This window comes from Coenobita brevimanus, chromosome 83 (assembly GCF_032717465.1).
Source record: "Coenobita brevimanus isolate Jiangsu-jjx chromosome 83, ASM3271746v2, whole genome shotgun sequence".
NCBI lineage: Eukaryota > Metazoa > Arthropoda > Malacostraca > Decapoda > Coenobitidae > Coenobita > Coenobita brevimanus.
The window spans coordinates 12500377-12523662 of NC_137036.1; the positions used below are offsets into that span (position 1 = coordinate 12500377).

The 23286-nt window shown below is 40.7% G+C and overlaps 2 protein-coding genes and 1 pseudogene across 2 annotated transcripts in view; 2 read left to right on the top strand and 1 right to left on the bottom strand.

The window, feature by feature from the left end:
• The window catches only part of msl-3 (male-specific lethal 3), a 29329-nt gene extending 13773 nt beyond the window's left edge, over positions 1-15556 (bottom strand). The window contains exons 1-8 of the mRNA XM_080280182.1: positions 15517-15556; positions 10038-10224; positions 8238-8347; positions 6670-6711; positions 5206-5311; positions 2571-2661; positions 2368-2474; positions 908-1065 (exon numbers count right to left, since the gene is read on the bottom strand). Coding sequence (XP_080136308.1) covers positions 908-1065; positions 2368-2474; positions 2571-2661; positions 5206-5311; positions 6670-6711; positions 8238-8347; positions 10038-10208 — 785 coding nt within the window. The 5' untranslated portion in view covers positions 10209-10224; positions 15517-15556. The remainder of the gene's footprint in view (positions 1-907; positions 1066-2367; positions 2475-2570; positions 2662-5205; positions 5312-6669; positions 6712-8237; positions 8348-10037; positions 10225-15516) is intronic.
• Positions 15557-16663: 1107 nt separating this feature from the next.
• Positions 16664-22200, top strand: Dim1 (thioredoxin-like protein Dim1). The gene is made up of 2 exons (XM_080280153.1): positions 16664-16764; positions 19614-22200. The coding sequence occupies exons 1-2, from the start codon at positions 16687-16689 to the stop codon at positions 19962-19964; spliced, it is 429 nt and encodes a 142-aa protein (XP_080136279.1). The 5' UTR covers positions 16664-16686; the 3' UTR covers positions 19965-22200.
• LOC145409990 (5S ribosomal RNA) lies at positions 18682-18800 on the top strand (annotated as a pseudogene).
• Positions 22201-23286: the final 1086 nt, after the last annotated feature.

The following is a 23286-nucleotide window of genomic DNA, read 5'->3' on the forward strand; positions in this document are numbered from 1 at the left end:
TACTTAGGCCAGTCTTGTTGTATTAAACTTAAAATCCGTTGTGCCTTCTAGGAGTTACGCATCAGCAAGAACCTGATATTATTAATAGTATTAGTTATTTATTGTCAGGGGTGAAGTAACTTTCTCCAGAGGCTAACAGTACTAATAAACAGCAATTGAGTAATTAGTCTCTGCTGTGTACTGTTGAGAAAGTTTATAAATTCTCGTTCTGAGAGAGTCAGCAAAGTGGACCGGCATAAAGTAATCATTGCTTGATTTAGCAAGACAATTCATTGTCCCTGCTCTTCAGTATCATTGAGAATTATCATTTAATTTTGCATTTATATATTAAAAAATCCCGTGACAATGACGATGATGATGATGATGTAACGTATCATTTGAATTATTCATGAAGGCTCCAAAATGCTTACACATGTCAGCCTTGGTCACCTAATGGTAGCTCTCCATGCTGCTCAATCTCTGGCAGCCTTGCTATTCAGTCCCTTATCCCTGAGATCACACTATATTATGTAGTCCCAGGTCTTTTTCAGTCTGCCTCTCGTAACCCCAACCCTGACCTTCACACCTCCCACACCCAACTGTCACCCTCCAACCTGTCCACATGCCCAAACCATCTCAATCTACCTTTCCTCATCACAACACCAACACACTCCAGTCTTATCCTTCCTCTCCACTCATCCATCACAAACGTAGCCCCTCAGGCCTCGCATTCAAGGACGCACTACACATCCATTTAATCACTGTCAATTCGTAGATCTGAGCCTCCAAATATCCTCTTCCTTTACCGCCCAGGTTTCACTACCTGTGAATAATAAGATGAAATAAAGTGTAATCAATGAATGCATAACAGAAGGCCTCCTGTACTGCAGTGAATCAGAACCAAACCAAAGAACATTAAAGTCCATACGTGAGAGGTGGCTTGCTTGTGTCCTTCGCTTCCCCGGTGGCCGCTGCTGCTGCTCCCCGCCTCTTGTCCCGGTTGGGGGGAAGCCAGCGTGCGGCAAAGAATCTCACATAGTTGTCGAGGAGACCAAGTGCAGGCCTTCCTGATGGCAGATCCACAAGCTGTCAGAGTAAGAGGACACTGGGTCTTAGAATGAGGGGAACTGTCAAAAACTCACACAGTTCAATGTATTATTTCATCTATGGATTCCTCCAGAAATCATTTATATACAGTACGTAAAACTATCTTTGGGTAAGTCATTGTGCCTGAATACAGGATGAACAAACACAGCTACTTCTGACTACTGTACTACAGTTGTAAGATTTTTTTTTCATGTCTTATTGCTTATAGTATTTTGCAGTACCACACTAAATGGTAAAATATTTATATACTGTATATACAGTATATAAATATATATATATATTTACCATCAGGTCTTATCTCTCTCTTCTCATTCATTGTTCCTGATGATGTGTTATCATTTAATAATTTTTAGCTTTCTGTTTGTTTTCCCTGAAGCATACATCAAATGGATTTAGACAGCACTCCTTCATCTTGCTCTACTCTGTGCCAGTTGTCTAGTAATATTTCTTGATCTATGGTCTGCACACACCACCTCATCCACATCTTCCCTGGTCTACCTCACTGAAGATAGCCCAGTACCTCTATATATCTCTTCCTCCAACATAACTATATCATATCACTCACCACTTTGCTACCGCCTTGTTGATGCTTTCCACACCTCGCTGTCTTTTCAGTTCTTATGATATTTCATTATTTTGTTTTACATGTCTAGTAGATCGTTCACATGTCATTTTGTTCCAGTCTCACCAAATCCTCTTCCTTTAAAATTCTTGTATTCAGTAAGAGCTAGCTGATCCCTCTTCACTTATTTGATATCATAAATTTCCATTCTCTCTCTTCTCTCTCTCTCTCTCTCCTTGACTGTGTGTGTGTGCATGTGCGTGTGTGTGTGTGTGTGTGTGTGTGTGTGTGTGTGTAATTCACCGGGTCGGTCAGGATCACTTGATGGTCGTGATCGTCAGCTTTTTACCCTCCCGGAAGGGAGCTGAGAGCTCATATAGTCCGATCTAAGGGCAAGGCTGTGACCTTCACACACGCACAAACCCGTCCCCTTGCTCCAGGGGGACAGTAACCACCCACTTCGTCAGTGAAACTTTTCGCAACCTGAGCGAGACGCGAACTCCCGTCCACCAGTTGGCAAGCGAGAACGTTACCACTGCACCAGCGAGCGTGTGTGTGTGTGTGTGTGTGTGTGTGTGTGTGTGTGTGTGTGTGTGATATACAGTACCTTGCTATATCAGTGTTTACTTTAAAATAATAATCTTTTTTCTGACATTGGATCCTGTACAAATCTCTGTCTATTTGTCTCTCTCTCTTTCTCTCTCTCTCTCTGTACTCACTTTACTCTTGTTGTTGATTTGGTGGAAGTCCTGCTCCAACACAGCCCTGAGGTTGTCTGGTAGGGGTAAAGGAAACTGTCTCTCCATCATTTCCTCATCGCTGGTCATTTCCCCTGCCTCTCCATCTTCTACATCCTCCTCCTCCCCTCCAATACTGCTGCTCCGCCCTCCTGCTCCACGTCCTTCCCATCCTTGCTCCTCTCCTTCTTCCTCTTCCTCCTCCTCCTCCTCCTCCTCCTCCTCCTCCTCCTCTTCCTCCTCCTCCTCCTCCTCTTCTTCTTCTGTTGTGCCCGTCTGAGAGAAATCATAAGTGAGATGAAGTGTAAACACAAATGGAAATATATCAGACTACAGTATTTAGAGGTTGAAAAGCAGACATGACTGCTTAGAGACTGCAAGTATAAACAGCAGTTGAAGTACATCTCACTGCTGAAAGACTGAAAAAACATAAATGACTGTTTAGAGCAGCGTTTCCCAACCTGGGGGGGCGTTTGAGATTGCTAAGGGGGGCGTGGGGTAATCAAAGTTCAACATAGGGCTAGGTCATTCAAATGCATACAAGGTACTCCCAAAGATATGTATGAAATAGAAACTTTGATGGGAAAACTTCACAATCATCATTTTGATCAAACACATGTAGTGTTGCCATCTAGCATCTTAGGCGTCCATATGGAACAGATAAACATCGTTGTTTAGGCGTCAGAGGTGTGGGGGGGGGCATCATGAATGCAGTTCTGACCAAAGGGGGGGTGCAGTGCTAAAAAGGTTGGGAACCTCTGGTTTAGAGGTTGTTGCTGCTGTTGTCCTGCCCAAGTCTGTCTCATCAAGCAAACCCATCAACTGTGGGCAAGCAACCACCCCTAAAGGGTCGTCTTGTGCAGTGAACCGATGTTCCCATGTGGCTGATGGCGCCTCACCACAGGGAGACACAAGGATTAGTGTACAGGTTTGATTCTTGGTTAGACACCACATGTTTCTCCATCCAGCTAACAGGGCACCATAGATGGCTCTATGTCACCCCATTATTTGGCTACAGTATAAGGTTATGATCCAGTACTGTACATGGTTTCTTGAGTTACAGGAAACCAGTGTAAAGCCACCTAAAGTGGAAAGATAAGTAACAAATAGTGACAGGAAGGATGCAAGAAAAAAGAAGAGACAAGGACAAACACAGAAAAGAATGAAAGACATGAAGAAGTAGGGAGCATTGTATCAAGTGAGTGGATGATGGCTGCCCCCCCTACCACCTATTGTTCAGAGGTTGCAAGTGTAAACAGCAATTGAATTGTATTTGACTGTTTAGAAACTGAAAGAAACAACAGCTGTGAAACATGTCTGACTGCTGAAGAGATGAAAGTATGAACTGAAGTGAAAGAATATATGACTGCTGAGAGGTGAAAAACAGAATGACTACCGAGTATTAGACTCATCCTGTATGAAGAGAACACTAAAAAAAAAAAAAAAAAAAAAAAAAATGTGTAGATGGGTAGGCCTGCGAGGTGGAACCAGGATTCTCAAGGCTTGAAGAATGTGTGAATGACTGTGTGGTTCCTTTCACTGCGTATACTGCTGAGAATTCGTCCACTGCAGTACTTTTTCTTTCCCTGTTTCTGGATTCCACATCATCTCATCTTTACAAGAGAAAATGGGGCAGGATGATGATGATGATGATGATTATGATGATGATGAGTGTGACAATGATGGTGATGATGACGATAATGATGACTAAGAATGAAAGTCCACCTCATGGGTGAAATGTTAAAAACACAATGGAATCACCATAAAAACATTACCAACTTGAAAGCTGATATCTGATTCTTGAGAAAGGAATGGAAGGAAAAAGAAAGTCAGAATGAAGTATAATAGGTGAAAATGAAAACAGATATGTAATGTACAGTATGTGGAGCCAATAAAGGTTAAAAGAAGGGGAAGAGTGTCATATTGTTTAAAAAGGCCCCAACATACTTGCATGCATCAGCCTTGGTCACCTAATGGCGGCTCTCCACACTACTCAATCTCTGGCAGCCTCCCTATTCAATCCCTTATAACTGAGGTCATATACTATGCCCTCAACCCAGATCTTTTTTGGTCTGCCTCTCACAACCCTACCCCTAACATTCACACTTCTCACCTTCTGCACCCAACCGTCATCTTTCTTCCTCTCAACATGCTTAAACCACCTCAATCTGCCCCTCCTCATCACAAAACCAATACCTTCAAGTCCTATCCTTCTCCTCAACTCTTCAATCACAATCCTAGCCTCGCATTCCAAGGACGCACATCAATCTAATCCATCTAATCAGAAGGGCAAGTCGTAGAGAATTAGCAAAACAACAGTGGAAGAAATCTGACGCTTGAATGGCTGAAAACATATCTGGGTCTGGATTCACAAACTGATATTTTTTATCCTCGCAAAGTTTAATAATTTCCATGAGACACTCGAGGCCAGTGCTGAATCTTCCCATCTCTCTCTCTCTCTCTCTTTTCTTTTTGTAAAAGTAACAGTTACTGGGGAAAAAATGTCATAATTTATTTAGTTTTGTAAGAAGGAAAAGGAAATGGTAAGTAAAATCTCCCCAAGCCTCTAGTTCTTTCAGGAAAAACAAATCTAGGTCACAAGAGGGAATCAATTACACATATGTTCAAGATCTGACTGACTTGGGAGCCTACCAGGGATTGAGCAGAGTGGACAGCCACCATTAAGTGACCAAGGCCAGTGAATGCCAGTAAGTTGGAGCCTTTAAAAATGATATGAATGATACAATACAAATCCTACCCCTGACTGCTGGAGGGCTATAGGCGAATATATGACCAAGGACTCATGGCATTATTACAGACCTGTGAGCTGGTGTCTGACTCGTGGCGTCGTTGTCGCTCCTGCCTCTCCTTCTCCATGGTCTCACGGATGGTCTCAGAAAGTCGACGCTTCCTCTTTCTTTCTTTGCTGTGGCCACATAATTGATTCTTTCAACATGATGACATTTTATATTATGTTCTTGTTATCAACATACATCATTCAGCTTGGGGTTGTGGCTCATATTCTCGCAGATCAAGGAAGTTCCCTCACACCTCTTCCTTAGTGATTCATTTTTGGATATGGCTGGTTAATATCCTTTTGTATGTTATTTATGCAGACTATGGCGATATTTCAAGGATTTATGTAACACATAAGACAGTAAGGTTTAACAAACAATATATATCACTGAGAAAAAGGTGTTAGAGTGCTCCATATATAACACTTCACTTTCACTCCACTGGGTGTGGGGTGGCTGTTAGTCTTTGAGTTATTTTTACGGGGAGGGGCACTAACCCTCCGCCAGCCCACTTGCTGACACATAGGGAATAATCAGTATCTACCCTGCATTATTTATTCATTCCCTACTTCAAATGTCACAACTGAGCCCACACCAGCCAAATAAGCCATCCCAAAACATTTAACTTACTGCACTGCAAGTTTCTAGTGGAGAGCCATTTACAGATCACCCTCTTGTAGTCTGTTCTTGATAACTCCATGCTATTATCAGCTTTGGAAAGACATCTACTGGTGAACAGGGTAAATGAAGGCTTTATCTATCCTCCCTATCCATGTTTTTCACTCCTCCCATGGTTAATAAAATCCTCCAAAGGCAGCAATACTATACCCATTTCACTCTAACTTGGCCTAAAATTGCCATCTCTCCATCTAGAAAAAGGAGTTGTAACAAGAGATGAATAGCAGATATGATGCTAGTCACAAACTGCTAAACGAAGGATGCTAAGCTGTCGTATTGCCTTTCTCTATCATTAAACTATGTGAAATAAGCCTCAAAAGGGCAAAAATCTGGGCCAAGTTAGTGTGAAAAGAGCATACAGTGAGGAATACTGTACGTCCCTGGAGCTGAGTGATTAATTTCTCCACTACAAGAGTCCTCCCTTAAGTACTGCTGCTGACTTAAAAGCACTAGAGTGTTGCTATAGTTCTTTCACCTTAACTTGGCCCAGATTTCTGTCATTTTGTAGCTTAACTTACATCTCAGTTGCAGAAAAAGGGACAATATTGCAGCTCTATATCTAGCACTTCTTTGTGACTTGCATCATATTCCAAAGTCAATCTATTGTCACAACTCAGCATTCAAGAGGGGAAGAAGAAAATTTTAGGCCATGTTAAAGTAAAATGAGTATAGCAACAAGAACAAGAGATATCATATAAAAAAATACATAATCCAAAATTGCTATCTACATACAATATCAAATTCAGTTGCATGATTGTGAGCAGAAATGTAGTAAGTCAAACACAATACAGAGTACGTCAACTGAACTTACAACAAGGGTCCTCCTATGAGTACGCGATTAGATTTCATAGACCTGTAAAAAAGAACACAAGATTTATACTTAACAAGATATAAACTGTATCTCTATGCTAAGTAAATAATCTGTATGTTTTAAAAAGTCTTACACAAATTATGACTGTTGAATGACATATGCTAACTGTCTTTGCATATCTAATTTCAAGTTAATACGTATTTAAGGAAGTGAATAACTGATGGAGAGCGAGAGACTGACGAGGAGAGTGTATGTGGGTGAGGTGGAAGGGGGGAGAGGGAGGGGGAGGCCAAGGATGAAATGGAGGGATGGAGTGGAGAGATATATGAGAGAGGTGTGAGCTGGGAGCAGGGTAGTGGAATGGCAGGGGACAGGGTGACGTGGAGGCAATTTGTTTGTGGCCACCCCTTACGGGATTAAGGAGTCTGGCAATAGACAGAGATAGATAGAATAACTGTGGTGCTGATGTGATTGCAAGGGTTATGAGAAATACTTTGACACGGTTTGGTCCCATGCAGAGGATGGAAAATAAGAGACTGAATAGAAGAGTGTATGTGAGTAAGGTGGAGAGGGAGACCAAGGATGAGGTGGAGAGGATGAAAAATGAAAAACTGACTAGAAGAGTGTATGTGAGTGAGGTGGCGAGGGAAAGGAGATAGGGGAGACCAAGGAAGAGATGGAGGGCTGGAGCTGAGAGATATGAGAAGCTGTGAGTTTGAGGAAAGGCAGCCAAATGAAAGAGGACAGGATGACGTGGAGGCGATTTATTTGTGGCCACGTTTTATGGGATTAAGGACCTGTCAACAAATAAACAGAGAGGAATATGGATAGAGATAAACAGATAGATAGTAGACAAAAAGATATAGACAGAATGAGAACAAATGTAAAACTAGTAACAGTAGGTGAATAGCTGGAGAGTGGGGAATCCAGCAGGCAGGAACTGAGGCAGAAAGAATGGTAAGAGATAAAGGGTTGAGGAGTTAGGCAGGTGGGTGGTGTGGTAGACTGAAGTAAGGTGGGTGAAAAGTATGGTATAGAGGGAGGTATGGGTGGGGTAGCTGGGGAGGTGGGAGTAAGGCCGGTCAAGATATGGTGGGTTTGATGAGACAAGTGAGGATGGTAGTAGCAGTAGTAGTAGTAGTAGTAGTAGTAGTAGTTGTAGAAGTAGTAGTAGATTCAACTCAATAATGAACCTGGTAGACTGCAAGGTTATGCTGCCCTTCTCCTGCACTCCACCATCCTCCTTTTCAGAGGTAGGGAAGTACTGTAGTTGACAGATGTTTATATAACCAGTCAGATGAGCTGCCCAGTTATATCAGTGTCACCACATGTAGGTAGGAATAGGTAGGGTATAGGTAAAGCAGGAAAGAATGAGGCAAGAATGCAGGAGCAGGTAAATTATGGGTAAGGCAGGAGTAGGTAAGGTATGGGTAAGGCATGAAGGCAAGAGTAGGTAAGGTATAAGTGAGTCAGGAAGACAAGAGCAGGTAAGATATGGGTAAGGCAGGAAGGGAGGAGTAGGTAAGGTACAGGTAAGAGAGGCAGGGTGGGGCAACAGAGGAACGTACAGCTTAATCTGGGCGCGGTCAGCTAGTTGGCGCTGAAGATCTCTGTTCTCGTCAGTATCCTTGAGCACAAAGTCTTCTGACACACAGCGATCCCAGGAGGCGTTCCAACCCTGCAATTACATTCCTTTATTATATATACTATTTTTTGTAACTTCACATAAAATTCAAAAACTAATCCCACTAGTACTATCACACAGTCCTGAACAAGACAGCACTAGCATACACCATATTTAATAAGGACTGTGAATATAGGTACTGAAGTGGTGACATGTGTGGGTCTGAGACACAAAGGACTACTCAGGCATCAGGAAACAGGCAGCCCAGTTTTTGCTCACAGGAGGATGTATCTGTACTGAATAAATGAAGAAATAAATAAATAAATAAACAGTAAATAATAATATGTTGTCATAATAATCCCAGATAAAACATTTCTACTATGCTTATAAATAATACTTTTTTTCTCCACAATCATACATCAACTGCATTACCAAAGTGTCAATTGGCCAAATCTAAGAATGAATTAATTAATCCCTCCACTGAAAGAGATTTATTGCACTAAATAAAATTATCTGGCAGTAGCGAAAATGAAATAAAAGGGATTACTGACAAATACTGTATTTTGACTCCACTACAGTAAAACCTCCCAAATCTGAACATTCAATTACCAAAAACCTGCACTTTCCCAAATATTCTTCCATGCAGTAGGAGGCTGTTGGTATCACCATCATCATCATCATCATCATCATCATCATCTTCACCATAGAATCCTGTGTTGCCCCATGAGGAGCGTAGGAGCCCGGGGCTATCTGTCCTCAAACAATCAATGTATATTTGAAGACAATTTTTTCCTGCATGTGTGGGAGGAGGACGGAGAACATCAAACAGATATGTCAGGAAAGGCAATACAAGGCACTTCATTGCATTCACTCTTCACAATACTGTAGGCTACTTTTTACAAGAAATTTTCTCATAATTATCATGATGATTCTACTTTCCAAATTACTGTATTCCATCTTTCATAAAGCCTTTGCAACCACGCATTTCAGATTTGAGAGTTTGTACTTAGTTGAAAAAAGAGTCAGGCAGCATAAAGAAAAAGTGAGAAAAGACAGCATGATATTGAGGGAGTTGAGGTGAATGTTTCTTAACCCCTTCACTCTAAATAATCTCCACTGAAGTAATAAAGAATAGTTCAGCAGTGGAGTAAGTCAAGTATAAGAAACGTCACATCACACAAATAAGGGTTATATTCTAAGTAGCTTTGCAGTTTTCACCCCAACCCTTCCTTGGCAATTTATTTTGCATATTACACCTTAATATCCTTTTGCATGTAACTGACAGACTGACTACAGGAGTGTGATTGAGGAGGAAAAGGGGGCGACCAAGGATGAAATGGAGTGATGGAGTGGAGAGATATATGAAGGAGAGGGTGTGAGTTGGAGGGAGGGTAGCCAAATGGCAGAGGACAGGGTGACATGAATGCAATTTGTTTGTGGCCTCCCCTTACAGGATTAAGGCATCTGGTAATAGATAAACAGACACACAGACACATAAACAGACAGATACATGTTACTGATGCTTGTCACCCCTTACAGGATTAAGGCATCTCACCATAAACAGACAGATAGACAGATGTTACTGATGTACTGCATGTTACTAGTGAAATGATACAAATAAGATACAAGAATACGTTAAGGTGTAATATGCAAAACAAATAACTATGAATGAGGTGCTATTAAGCCTACTGCACTTACAATAAGGCCTAAAAAAAAAATAATAAAAAATACAACTGACGCTCACCTGGAAGTGAATGAGGTACTCGACTTGTTTGCGGCCCTTGCCATCCTTGTTATACACCACCTCCAGCACCTTTGAATCATACAGCACCTTGGCCTTGGTGGGGTCTGGCTCGTAGCACAGGACTCGCTCACCCTCACTGAATTTGACTCGCACCCCTCGCGTTGATACCATCCTCACCCCAACCACACTGAAAGGGAAACTCACATATATCTCTTTTTACCCTAATGTGGACCACTGTTTTCTTTTTGCCCTAACCTGGACCTAGTTTTTGTTCTCTTGCTGCATATTTCATGTAGTTCAGTGGCAGAATAAGGCAGTATTACAGCTCTACATCCACTCTACAGCACTTTCTTTTTACTAGCTTCATATTCTATTACTGTTACAACTCAGTATTCAAGATTGAGAGAAGGTAATTTTGGTCCAAGTTAGAGTAAAAACAGTGTAGTTGTATTATTGAACCCTGCACTTCTATGGTGAGGCTAGAGAGATGCCATAAACACTGCGATGCTGATATAAGCAGTACATATGTCCCTCAACTACTTTTCTATCCCCTAAAAAGAGGATGGTTAACTGCAGGAGAATTTAAATGAGCCTGGAGACAGAACAGCGACAATTCTTATAGAAGTGTAATTGAATCCTTCATTATTATCACTGCATTATTAAACCTTTCTTTCCATACAAGAGTCATGAAAGTTGACACACTGACAAATCAGCTGTAGAGGTTGCAATGGAACTCTACTACTACAGGTCATTTCTTTCCACTCAGTTGCTGTGGGCATTATAGTAAAAAATATATATATATATATATATATATATTGGCACAAACCATGACTTATAACAACCACTTACTGTAGAAAATGGGTTCACAAGAGGTTCAGGTACATTTGGGAGGATAATCAAAGCCTAATCTAGGAACAACTTTTCCCCCTAAACAATTACATATTATGAGTCAATAAAATCACAATAATAATATAATGCAATACAACACGTTAGTTTATATTTTAATATGTATTTCTGTACTCTGTTCAGTTCAACTTGGCCTTCCCTACAGCTACCAGAAAAAGTTTGGAAGTAATTAACTGGTTTGGAATTTGGTTTAGCTTGCAGTCCATAGAAAATATCAGCTGTACCATGGCAATCTCAAAATGGGCATGCCTCATGAGGAAACATGGCATCATTTTTAGATTAGATTAGATTAGAATGCCATCATCTCTCCATTTTGAAAGTTAAGCTGCAACAAGAGATTACAACCAGAATATAGTTCTAGTCATGAGAAAGTGCTGTGGAAAAAATTTATAACCACAGTACTTATTCTGCCACTAAGTTAGGGGAAAGGCACTGAATGAAGAGGATGGAAAATCTTTCTGATAAGTTAAAAAGAACACACTCTACCTAGCAATACAGGATTGTACAGGGAAACTATGGGAACATTCAGCTGCAACCAAAGACTCTATACATGAGCGTGGAAGGTTGCATGAAATAATAATGTGCCAAATGTACACACACACACACACACACACACACACACACACACACACACACACACACACACACATGCACACACACACACATACACACACACACACACATACAAAAGCCTCCCATTGTTTTTTTTGTTTTTACCTTGTTTTTTTCCCGTCTTATCTTAGCCATGACACATTACTGAAATGCAAAGTGGTCATGTTTACATGCTTTATTTTCCTGAATGACTAGAAGAATGAGACAGTGGTGGAGGGAGACAGGAAGAGGGGGAAACCAGGGATGAAATGGAGGGATGGAGCAGAAAGAGATATATGAGGGAGGGGAGGTGCAAGTTGGAGAAGGGGCAGCCTAATGGCAGAGCATATAGCAACATGGAGGCAATTTGTTTGTGGCCTACCCATACAGGATTAGGGCATCTAGCAACAGTCAGATAGAAATACTTTCCTCCCCCTCTCCAGTAGGATATATCATGAGGTGACATTGGTGTTCTGGTTTGGGGGATGCTGAATGTCATGTTCTTCGGCACACCAAGCAGTGTGATCTATACCTGTACTCTAACAGTTTGACTCTAACTTGGCCTGCTGGTAAGTGGTGGCAAACTTCATCCATTCACTTGATGTAGTGCTGCCAACCTCTTCCTTCCCTCTTCTCATTCTATCTCTGCATCTGACCTCCTCTCTTCCTATTTCTTGCTGTCCCAACTGTCACTTTTTATTATTTTTCTTTCCACATCAGGTGGCTCTACACTGAGTGACAGGCCTAATGGTTTCCTGTAACCCTGGAAACCATTTACTGTGCAGAGCAGTAACCATGTAACCAAATCTGAGGGTGAAGTGGAGCCTGCTACAGTGCTACTATAACTGGGTGGAGATGCAAATGCAGTGTCCATCCAGGAACAAAAGCTCCACACTCTTCTCTATGCCTCACTGTTGTGAGGTGCTGTTAGCCACAAGGGGTTATTGGTTTCCTGCATGGGACAACCCAACCTGTAGGGGTGGTTGCTTTCCTGTGGTTGACAGATCTGGTCAGCCACACAGACTGACGGTGATCAACAACACCATCAACATTAACATGGCCAAAAACTGACATCCCTCCCCCTTGAATTCTGAGTTGAAACAAAAGATTAATACAGAACTGTCTTTTTCTGTTTCTGACCTATGCGAACTAAACTGTAAAAGAACATAAATCTGGGCCAAGTTAGTATAAAAGATGTATAGCCAACTATGTTCTAATACTTAGACTCAGTTAGGTTCTGAACTAATCTAGCCTACTGTCTTACTATGTGTATAACTAAAATTAATCATACTACAATACTTCACGAAGAAGAACATGGTGTCTTACAGGTTACAGGAGGGAAAGTTAGACCTCATAGTCTGTTTGGTACCCAAATCCAGTTTCTTGCTATAACATATCAAGGACTGCCTTAAATCCTCCTACAGTCTTCTGTTCTATGATGTGGTCAGGGAAACTGTTCCAACAACTTATTACTCTTTGACTTAGGAAGGATTTCCAAATGCCAAGCTTGAAATGGATTTTCATATCATTCATATGATCTATTAAAGGCTCCAACATCCATGAGTTAGCCTTGGTCACCTAATGGTGGCTCTCCACACTGCCTGATCTCTAACAGCCTCCCTTTCTAGTCATTTATTCCTGAGGTTACACTCTATGACTCTGCTCCAGGTCTTTTTAGGTTTGTCTCAAGCAACCCTGCCTCCGACATCCAGATTTCTCATCCTCTGCACCCAATTGTCATCCTCCACACTCTCAACATACCCAAACCATCTCAATCTACCCCTCCTCACCAAAACACCCATACTATAAACTCCGGTCCTATCCTTCCTCTCAACTCATCAATCATAATCCCAGCCCCCCCAGGTCTCACATTCAAGGATGGACTACACATTCACCTAATCATTGTCATTTCTGAATGTTTGTGCTGAAGAATATCCTCTTCCTTTACTGCCCAGGTCTCACTACCATACAGCATTACACTCTGCATAATTTAAATCTGTGCCCTCTTAAGCCTAAACTTTCACTCCTCTTGAAGAAGTCATGGCATCTTACTCCTTCCATGCCCTTAACAATCTTGAAAGCTTCAGGGAAAACTCCACATTCTCTTCTCTTTGTTAATGACAATAATTTTAACCCCTTAGCCTCTCCCGATAGTGTAAAAGCAACAAAAAATGGTTTGGCCCGGGGATAATCTTACTAACCGTAGCTTGAACTGTTTTATGGCACTTAATGTGTTTGATACGTGACAGGAAAAGAATTATACGTCTTAATGTGATGGGAGGAAGCAATGCAATTAAAGAATAATAATTCTTGGCATCACTAAAACCTGAATAATGTAAGACTACAAAACACACACACACACACACACACTTATAATCCCAATCAGGTCTTTTTCCATTTTTACCAAACTTGATTACATGACACTTGTCCACATTGAATTCCATTTGCCATGTACTACTCCATTCATGAAGTTTATTTAATTCTTCTTGTAGCTCTTTACAAGAGTCTGTGTTAGTAATTCTCCTTTGTATTTTTGCATCATCTGCAAACATATTCAGATAGCTCTCATTTCCAATGATATAAACAGTAACACTGGAAATGAGAGCTATCTGAATATGTTTGCAGATGATGCAAAAATACAAAGGAGAATTACTAACACAGACTCTTGTAAAGAGCTACAAGAAGAATTAAATAAACTTCATGAATGGAGTAGTACATGGCAAATGGAATTCAATGTGGACAAGTGTCATGTAATCAAGTTTGGTAAAAGTGGAAAAAGACCTGATTGGGATTATAAGTTAGGAAATAAAACCCTATACACATCAGAAAGAGAGAAAGACCTAGGTGTGATTATCAATAACAGACTATCTCCGGCTGACCACATCTGTGAGAAGGTACGAAACATGTATACACTGCTTGCAAATATGAGAATAGCATTCACATACATAAATGAAGACATGCTAAGAAGGATAATAACATCATTCATCAGACCAACCCTGGAATATGCATCAGTAGTCTGGAGTCCTCATCTCAAAAAGCACATAGACAAGATTGAAAAAGTTCAAAGGGCCGCTACAAGATGGATACCAAGCTTAAGGGACCTAAGCTACGAAGAAAGACTAAATAAACTGAATCTACCAACACTACAGGAGAGAAGGAAAAGAGGTGACATGATAATGCTATATAAATGCATATCAGGAAAGGAGAAAATAGACATAAATGATTACTTAACATATGGAGAAGCATCAGCAAGAGGACACTGCAAAAAACTGCATAAGAAGAGAGGTGATAAAGACGTAAGGAAATTCAGTTTCCCAAACAGAGCAATTGATCAATGGAATGCACTACCGAATGAAATAGTGTGTGCCAAAACAATTCACAAATTTAAGGATATGTACGATAAATATGGTTTAAGACACGGGACAGTACGAGCTTGACTCATTCCTGTAAAGATACAATTAGGTAAGAACAATTAGGTAAGGTAAGAACACACACACAGCATAATACAAGATGCATTATTTTGCACATTTGCCACTGTTGTATTATACTTCCTTCATATATTAAGTTTTTGTATGCTTGAATAATCATTAATCACTGTTTCTATCCCTCCAGTCAAACACATCTCTCCTAAACTGAAAACAATGTCAGAGATATGCAGTTAGAATAATAATTAAATACTGGCCCTCAGAATGACAGAATTATCACTACCAACTGCACACTTCCCAGCCCAAAAGCTCACCAATATCTCATTAATCTGGAAAACAATGGCTTTTGACTCTGGCCGAGCTGGCTTTTGAAAACTTGCTGTTGCTGAGAAAATTGGTTGCTACGGTTAATTATGATCAAGGAATTTACCATAAACTTGTCTACAAATCCGTGCATCCTATATCTCTACGTGTCTGCTGGAATGTGTGCTACCGACCATATAATTAAGAAGTAGTAAGGATAAATATAAGAAAGATAACCTGCCCTTAAAACAAACCTGAGGAAGTGTGTTTACGGTCCTCCCGGGGTGCCACCCGGGACCCACCTTACATCAATTACCACTTACCGTTATTTTGTCACATCTACAGGAAATTTTTAATCAGTAGGGAAAGGGTATTATTCTTGTCTCATTTATCTCTTTATAAATCGCCCAATTGTACTACCTGGGCGGTATTTATGTCATTTAATTGTCCACCTAGTGGTATTTTGCAACGACATTATTTATTGTTGAGTTGTCGAAGGATAGGCTACAAATACTCAAATTAACTAAAATCAACACAAAACATACAATTAACTAAAACCACAAAAAACTGGAGTAAAAACAAAAACACAAAATACTTGAAAGTAGTCATAGCAGTATAAATGTATTTGTTAAAACACAAAACACTTGAAATTAACTAATAATAACACAAAAACCTGACAGCAATACTTGAAATCAAAGGTAAAGCTAAAGGTAGAGGCAGACGCCATGAGGCGCTTATCCGCTGTGCTCATCTTCGTAACTTAGGCCCTTGAGCCTATTACAGGTTTTTAACCCAATATCCAGGGATACAAGGCCACTGAATGTTATCCAAAGTGCCTACAAACCTATTAAGGATGGGTGGACATCTGAGTCGAGTGACGTCAGCTGCCCGCACCAGGACTGACTGAAATGTTTATTGTAAAGATACTCGTATACCGAGATGATGAGTAGATTATACTACAAAAGGAATCGATCGAACCCTGGCGTTAACGGGCCGACAGCTTCGCAGTCAGCGACGCTGATTACTCAGCCTCCGCGGCGGTAAAATATTTGCAATTTCTCTAAAAAGATGGAAAAAAAAAAAAATGAAATAGTACTCATGTAGATCTGGGGGGGAAATAACTGGTCCGAACCCCTTATACCATGAAGCAATTTCATTTATTTTAGGAGGGGTCTCATAATAAATGTTTATTGTTGTAAAAGTGTACAGAGCACAATACAACAAAAGAAACCGGTGGGTCTTGCCACATAAATAAATACAGCCGAAGTTACTTGGCCGAATAGTCCCTGTAAAACGTTTGGTGTGCTGAACGTTTACGACTGTCAGCTGTTCCGTGGCCAGTGTGTAAACAAAGGCAGAGGTGAATGGTGTTCGAGAAATTTCCATCTTTCCACTGAACCCACCGCTCTTCAAGCACAGCCAAGATGTCTTACATGCTTCAGCATCTACACAATGGCTGGCAGGTGGACCAAGCAATATTAAGTGAAGAAGATAGAGTCGTGGTACGTAACATTTGAAGAGTACATTTGAATTATTTGTTGACCTAATTTTGACATATTTTTGGGTGCATGTGACTGAGGATGAGGAAGTGAATGTGGAGGGATGGAATGGAGAGTTATGTAAGGGAGGGATGTGTGAGTTGCAGGGAGGGCAGCCAAATGGCACAGAGCTACTTGGAAGCAGTTTGTTTGTGGCCACCCCATAACTACGGGGATTAAGGTGACTGGAAATAGATATACTTTGGATTGCTGTGCTGCCACTTTTTGTTTTTTAATCCTCATGTTGTTGGTGTTTGAAAATGTCAGAAATTTTTAGTTTGGTCTTCATGAAACTATCAGAAAAATAACTTAAATACCATAATTAGCCAGCCTTATTGAGGAAGTTTAGTTGGATTACCATATTTATATATTACTTTCCAGTCTCCAAGCAATTGCTTTAAGCTTTACTTTTATTAACGTGTGGGAATTAGGAAACCCAACTTGACTTAATCTAACGTGATGTAGCTTATTGGTAGTTATAGATGCCCTTGCAGGTTTTTAATAGAAATCCATCGAAAAATGTCAGTTTGTGCATTTGAACCATTGAATATGGGGATTTCCCTTTGACAGTTGATATAGCTCACATTGTACTTTTTCTCTTTGAAATGTGCTCACAAATGACAGTTAATTTTCTTTGAAATATTACTTCAAATGGAAGAGTATTTGTTTTTCTGCTAGTGATACAGAATGGCATGTTGCTCCACATTTGAAGTAATATGATGTATGATAGACAGTTATGTTTTAGGTTAACCCTTGCTGAGCTACAGACCTCATATGAGGCATAATGAATGTCTGCACAGGCCATGCTGCAAGCCTTATTTGAGGCTCAGTACACATTTAATATAAGACTGTGGCTTAGAGGAGGTAAACTACCATACAAATAATCAGCACAACAGAGCATAAGCTCCGTGGGTTAGGTTAGGGTAGATTTGTTTAGGTGTTAAGCTATGCAAACGAAGCCTGTTCTAAACCTAAACCAACCTATAGAATATGATTGGGTAATGTACCGGTACACGGAATTAATATGCCAGTTGTAAAAACATGAAACGTGGCTCCATACTATAGAATTTACTCATTAGTTTTGTGTGTTTTTATCAGCTTATCTTATAGTACCGTACTGTATAAACATAAGTGAAGATGATGGTATACAGTTTATACCAATATAACCAATATTTGGGGGCAAATAAAATCCATGGAAATGCTTTTCATTGTGTGCACCAGTAGGGGCTGCCCTTGCTCTATTCTCTCTGATCATGTCCTTGAAACTTACTGAAAACTTACAATACCCAAGAGTGTTGGAAAAAAAAAAAAAGGAAAACCTCAACACATGACGAGATAATACACTGGCTTGAGACAAATGATATACACAAGAAATACGGTAACATAAAGAAAATGAGAAAGTATACAAAACAATCTGGAAATAAAATGCAGATAGCAACACTTGACTGAAAAGCTGGGTATGCTGATGCCCTGATAATATAACTTTAAAGTAATTCTTTTGTTTTGTTTCATGTCGCTTATAAAGGCTCCAGCATGCTTGCATGCATCATCCTTGGTCACCTAATAGCAGCTTTCCACACTGCTTGATCTCTGTGAGCCTGTCAGTTCAGTCCCTTATCCTTGAGGCCACACTCTGTGACTTCGTACGAGGTGTTTTCAGCCTGCCTTTTACAACCCTACCCTCAACATCCACACCTCTCACCCTGCACACCCACTCATCATCCTCTCTACATGCCTAGGCCATTACAGTCTACTCTTTCTTATCATAACTCTCAAGTCTCATGCTACCTTTCAACTCTTCATTCACAGTTCTAACCCCCCTCTCCTCTGCCTGTCATCCAAGGACAGACTGCACATCAGCCACATCATTATCACCTCTGTACATTTGAGCCTACCGCGTTGAGTATGCCGCTTCCCGTCCGATCAGCGAAGTTAAGCAACGTTGGGTCTGGTTAGTACTTGAATGGGTGACCGCCTGGGAACACCAGATGCTGTTGGCATCCCTACGTGTCAAGTGGGGTTGGTGGAGGATTAGTGCCCCTCCCTGTAAAACAATTAACTCTAAGCCATTGGCCACCCCGTCTGGGATACATGGCATCTGGCAATGAATGAATGAATGAACATTTGAGCCTGTGAGTATCCTCTTCCTTTACTGCCTAAGTCCCACTACCATAAAGCATACTGCATACTCTTAACACATACTCTATACAAGGACATCTTAGCATGGAAGGAGAGCCTTCTCAGTGTCAGGAGAGGCAAAAGCTCCTTAAACTTCTTCCAACCAATCATTACTCTTGCCTCTGACCTAGCTTCAGTGCCGCCTTCAAAACATATTATGCACCCAAAAGAACAAAACTCCTCACCTAAACAGACTCTCCAACAGGGTCAGTCCTTTCCCGCCATTCTGCCTGTGCATGCTGTCCCCTACCTACTATACACACACACGAAATCACCATTATTTTGCAGCCTACCTCTAATACCAGTGCATCTCTTTTGCACCCACTTTCCACAAACAACCATTAGACGTGATCAGCCATATCTTGCGTATTCCTCAAGGATGCAAATTCTACAACAAACTATACCAGAGAGGTTAAGAGATTCAAAACCTACACCTACAACACAAACATTAAGTTTGGAACTTGCCTTGCATATATACATTGCTTTTATTACAGACGAATCTCAGAACAGCCTACAAGTTCACACTGAAGCACTGCAAATCCCACCCTTAATGGAAAAAAAAAAAAACACACACACATGCAGACATATGTATTCCTATGCCTGAACGTTGTTTACATTCCACCCTTCATTTTCAGGTGATTCGGTTTGGACACGACTGGGACCCAACCTGCATGAAGATGGATGAAGTTCTGTACAACATTGCTGAGAAGGTGAAGAACTTTGCTGTCATCTACCTGGTGGACATCACTGAGGTGCCCGACTTCAACAAGATGTACGAACTTTACGACCCCTGCACCTGCATGTTTTTCTTTAGAAACAAACACATCATGATTGATCTGGGCACGGGTAATAACAACAAGATCAACTGGGCTCTGGAGGACAAGCAAGAGATGATAGATATTGTGGAAACAGTGTACCGTGGGGCCAGGAAGGGCAGAGGTTTGGTGGTATCCCCAAAAGATTATTCCACCAAATACAGATACTAAGTCGACTCAAAATGGACACTGAGGAGTGAAAAGTTTAATATTGGTTAGTGTCTTAAAAACTGACCATGGAAGTGGCCTTACAGCTTAAACATTTCTCCCTATCACTTGTTCACAGTTCACATCAGCTACACACACAAACCACTTCTTGTGGCATCACTAAGGGCTATAAACATTTGCCCTTGTCTTCCTGTACAGAATATTTAAGGTGTGAAATAATACTGTAATTTTTCAGTGCATTGTGTTTTTGGCAGATGCATTTGGTTCCTCTCCGCGGATCATGCTATAAATCTGTATATATTGTACAGCCAGTGAAAGTTTGTCACCAATACATATCGGTAACTACTGTCTCATGAGATAAGCATTTTTCAACCTTCAGGTTTTTTCATTGCAATAAGCTCACAGAGACACCCACTGGATATAACTTCCCTTACATGCCAACACTCAGAAAACATGGCAAGATGCTGAGATCATTTTAATCCCTTCAGTCTGTTGATGTATATTATTAGTTTGTTTTTATGCTACTTTCATATGGTATTATTCAGCTTCGGAGACACCGGTTGTTTTGAATGGAAGATGAAGACTATACTTAACCTCTCCTGTGCCAAAGATTACTCCTAAGTAAAATATGCTGGAGACAGGAAGACAAAATGAAAAATATATCATTGGAATGAAGAGGTTAACTGGCAAAGTCAAGGCTTCAGGTAGTCATACTCCAAGGTAGTAATCTCAAATATACAGTAGTTCAGAATCAAGTGGCACCTGCCCACAGTTTTATCTGTGCTTATTTTGAAAGGTAAAGGAAGTTTGGCTGCACATGACTGTTCTGTGTATCACCTCATGTCTTAGCCTTTAAAGTTATGCATGGGTTCTCCTTTCTGCTTAATGTTTGAAGGATTTACAGTGACATACTCCTCCTCACTCACTGATCAGAAAAGTTAAATTGTGGAAATCACACAGAGATTTCTTCTCTTTCTCTGTCCAGTGGAGACACAAAACAAGAAAGTTTACCTTTCTCTTTGATCACTACTGTTGTTCTGTGGAAGTCAGGCTATCTTGGTTTAGCCTTTAAAAAACTAGGTCATGACAATATCTCTTTGCGGTGGTAGTAGTTGTTCCCTCGGCAGTCTGGCCAAACAGCTCCAAGTCCCTAAGGAAGGCCACGGCCGAGACCAGGCTTACCTACAAGGAGTGTCTGTTGTGTTGTTGGTGCAGGCACTGTGTGCAATGCAGTCTCCCATAATGTGCTTACTAGTATGGGGTGCTGTGTTGCATCCTGGACAGGCATCAGCAATGGAGTCATCCAGCCTCTTCTGAGAGTTCATCGTCTAGAATTTTGTTACTTCTGGAGGTACTGATGAGAAGCCAAGATGTTGTGGTGCTGTGCATCTTGAGTGGAGCAGCTGTAGTGTCCACCAAGGAGTCAAACTTCATATTTCCCTGCACTGCATTGTTGGAAGAAGCCTGGTCTTTACTCTGGTCAGGGGCACCAGATCTCTACATGGTGTATGTACTGTACTGTACCTGTAGGACAGCCCCATAGGAGCAGTTGCTTACCTGTGGTTGGCAAGTCTGATTGGCCAGATAGACCAGGATTAAGCAGCAACAATAACATTAGCTTACCTCAGGAGGTGGTGATGTATTTTTGTAGTAGTAGCTGTTGCAATGGAGACGAGGCATTCAGTCCCTTTGTTATTTTTATGTTTCTTACGCACATACTTTTCTTTTCTTTTTCACAGTCCTTATCACTCATTTACTGTACTATTATGACTTGAAATATTTTTGGTATAGACTAAAAAAAATGAAACACCTTAAATACGAAAATGTGATGACAGCATATGAGTAGTGCAGTACTTGTGTTGTATGGTGTAGATCTTTTAGACTTAATTTATTGAACATTTTTAAAGTTACACATTAGAAGGGAGGCCAGTTATTTACATACTTATGGTGTCCAGAATTTTCTCTCAGCATAACAGACATTTTTCCTCACAGTGCTAAGCTACACTTTGTTGTCAGCTTGTCATGTGATGCCATTATGTGATGTAATAATCTAGATTTAGCAGACAGTATTTTAGAATATTCATGTATGTCACCGGCTGTTTGGCTTTATACTGTTAATGTGGTATATACTGTCAGAATGTTTTATGACAGCTGCATTACACAAGCACCATGTGATCAAGACTACCACACTGTAATTTGGCATTTTGATAAAGTAATAATTTTTAATAAAATAATTTTATGTTGCATCTTCTACTGTCTTTATACCAAAGTAGATCTGTTTTTGTTTGATCCCTTGAATCCTGGTGATGTCCTGTTTACTACATGCTTGCTGCTACCAGATTAGTTAATTAATTTAGGGAAGGTCTCTCATATTTTAGGGGATTTACTGGGGACACATATAACTCCTCCAGTTGAAAAGTTGTACCCAAACCTGAATATAATGGGCAGATGGCAAGAGTAATAAAAAAAAAGACATTCCCAAGCCCAGTGGGTCAAATGATTCATCACAAGAATTTTGGCAAGGGCATGCAGTATCTCGGTATGGGACAAAGCTCCTGCTGAACATACCTAACATGTGCAGTCCACTGTAAAAACTTCCTTAGTATCAGAGAACCATTTTACAGTTGGAGTAGGTCATCATGTCAGTAAAAATAAAACAAAGCGAGAGAGGTGAAACATGGTTAGGGTTGCGAGAGGCAGATCAAAAAAGACCTGGGACGAGGTCATAGTGTGCATAGTGTGTAATCTCTGGGATAAGGGACTGAACAGGGAGGCTGCCAGAGACTGAACAGCATGGAAAGCTGCCACCAGTTGACCAAGGTCAATTCATGCAAGCATGCTGGAGCTTTTATAAACGAAATGAAGTTAGTGTTGGTCAAAACCTCCTCACTTTTCTCTTTCTCTTGTTTTTGGCATCATGGCCCAGAACAGAAGCCATTACCAGTAAAACAATCAGATTTTAGATTCTCCACTCAGTTAACTCCTTCATTTAGGTGATGTGTATTTTTTAGTTTATTTTTGCTATCCAGACAGCCTTATTTAGCTCAGGGGAAAGTTAGATATACGAGTAGCCTTCATTAACCCCTTCAACACAGGATTATTCCCCTAAGCTGAGTGATATCTTCTGACGGGAATGTGATGCTGAAAACGTGACGTTAGCAGAAGAGAATGCTTTGAAATGGAAGTACAGTATGACAATGAGAAGGCTTGACGATTACTGTTCAAAGAGAGAGAGAGAGAGAGAGAGTAATCAATGAAGTCACTCTGTAACTGGAAGGGAAAAGGGACAAGGGTTTTTATGGGGAGAGAGAGAGAGAAACAAATT

What these genes read in the sequence shown, in the direction of transcription:
- Dim1 (XM_080280153.1), top strand. Translation starts at nt 16,687, where the DNA reads ATGTCTTACATGCTTCAGCATCTACACAATGGCTGGCAGGTGGACCAA. An exon ending in GTGAAGAAGATAGAGTCGTG is followed by an intron (nt 16,765 to 19,613) that starts GTACGTAACATT and finishes CTTCATTTTCAG; the next exon opens with GTGATTCGGTTTGGACACGA.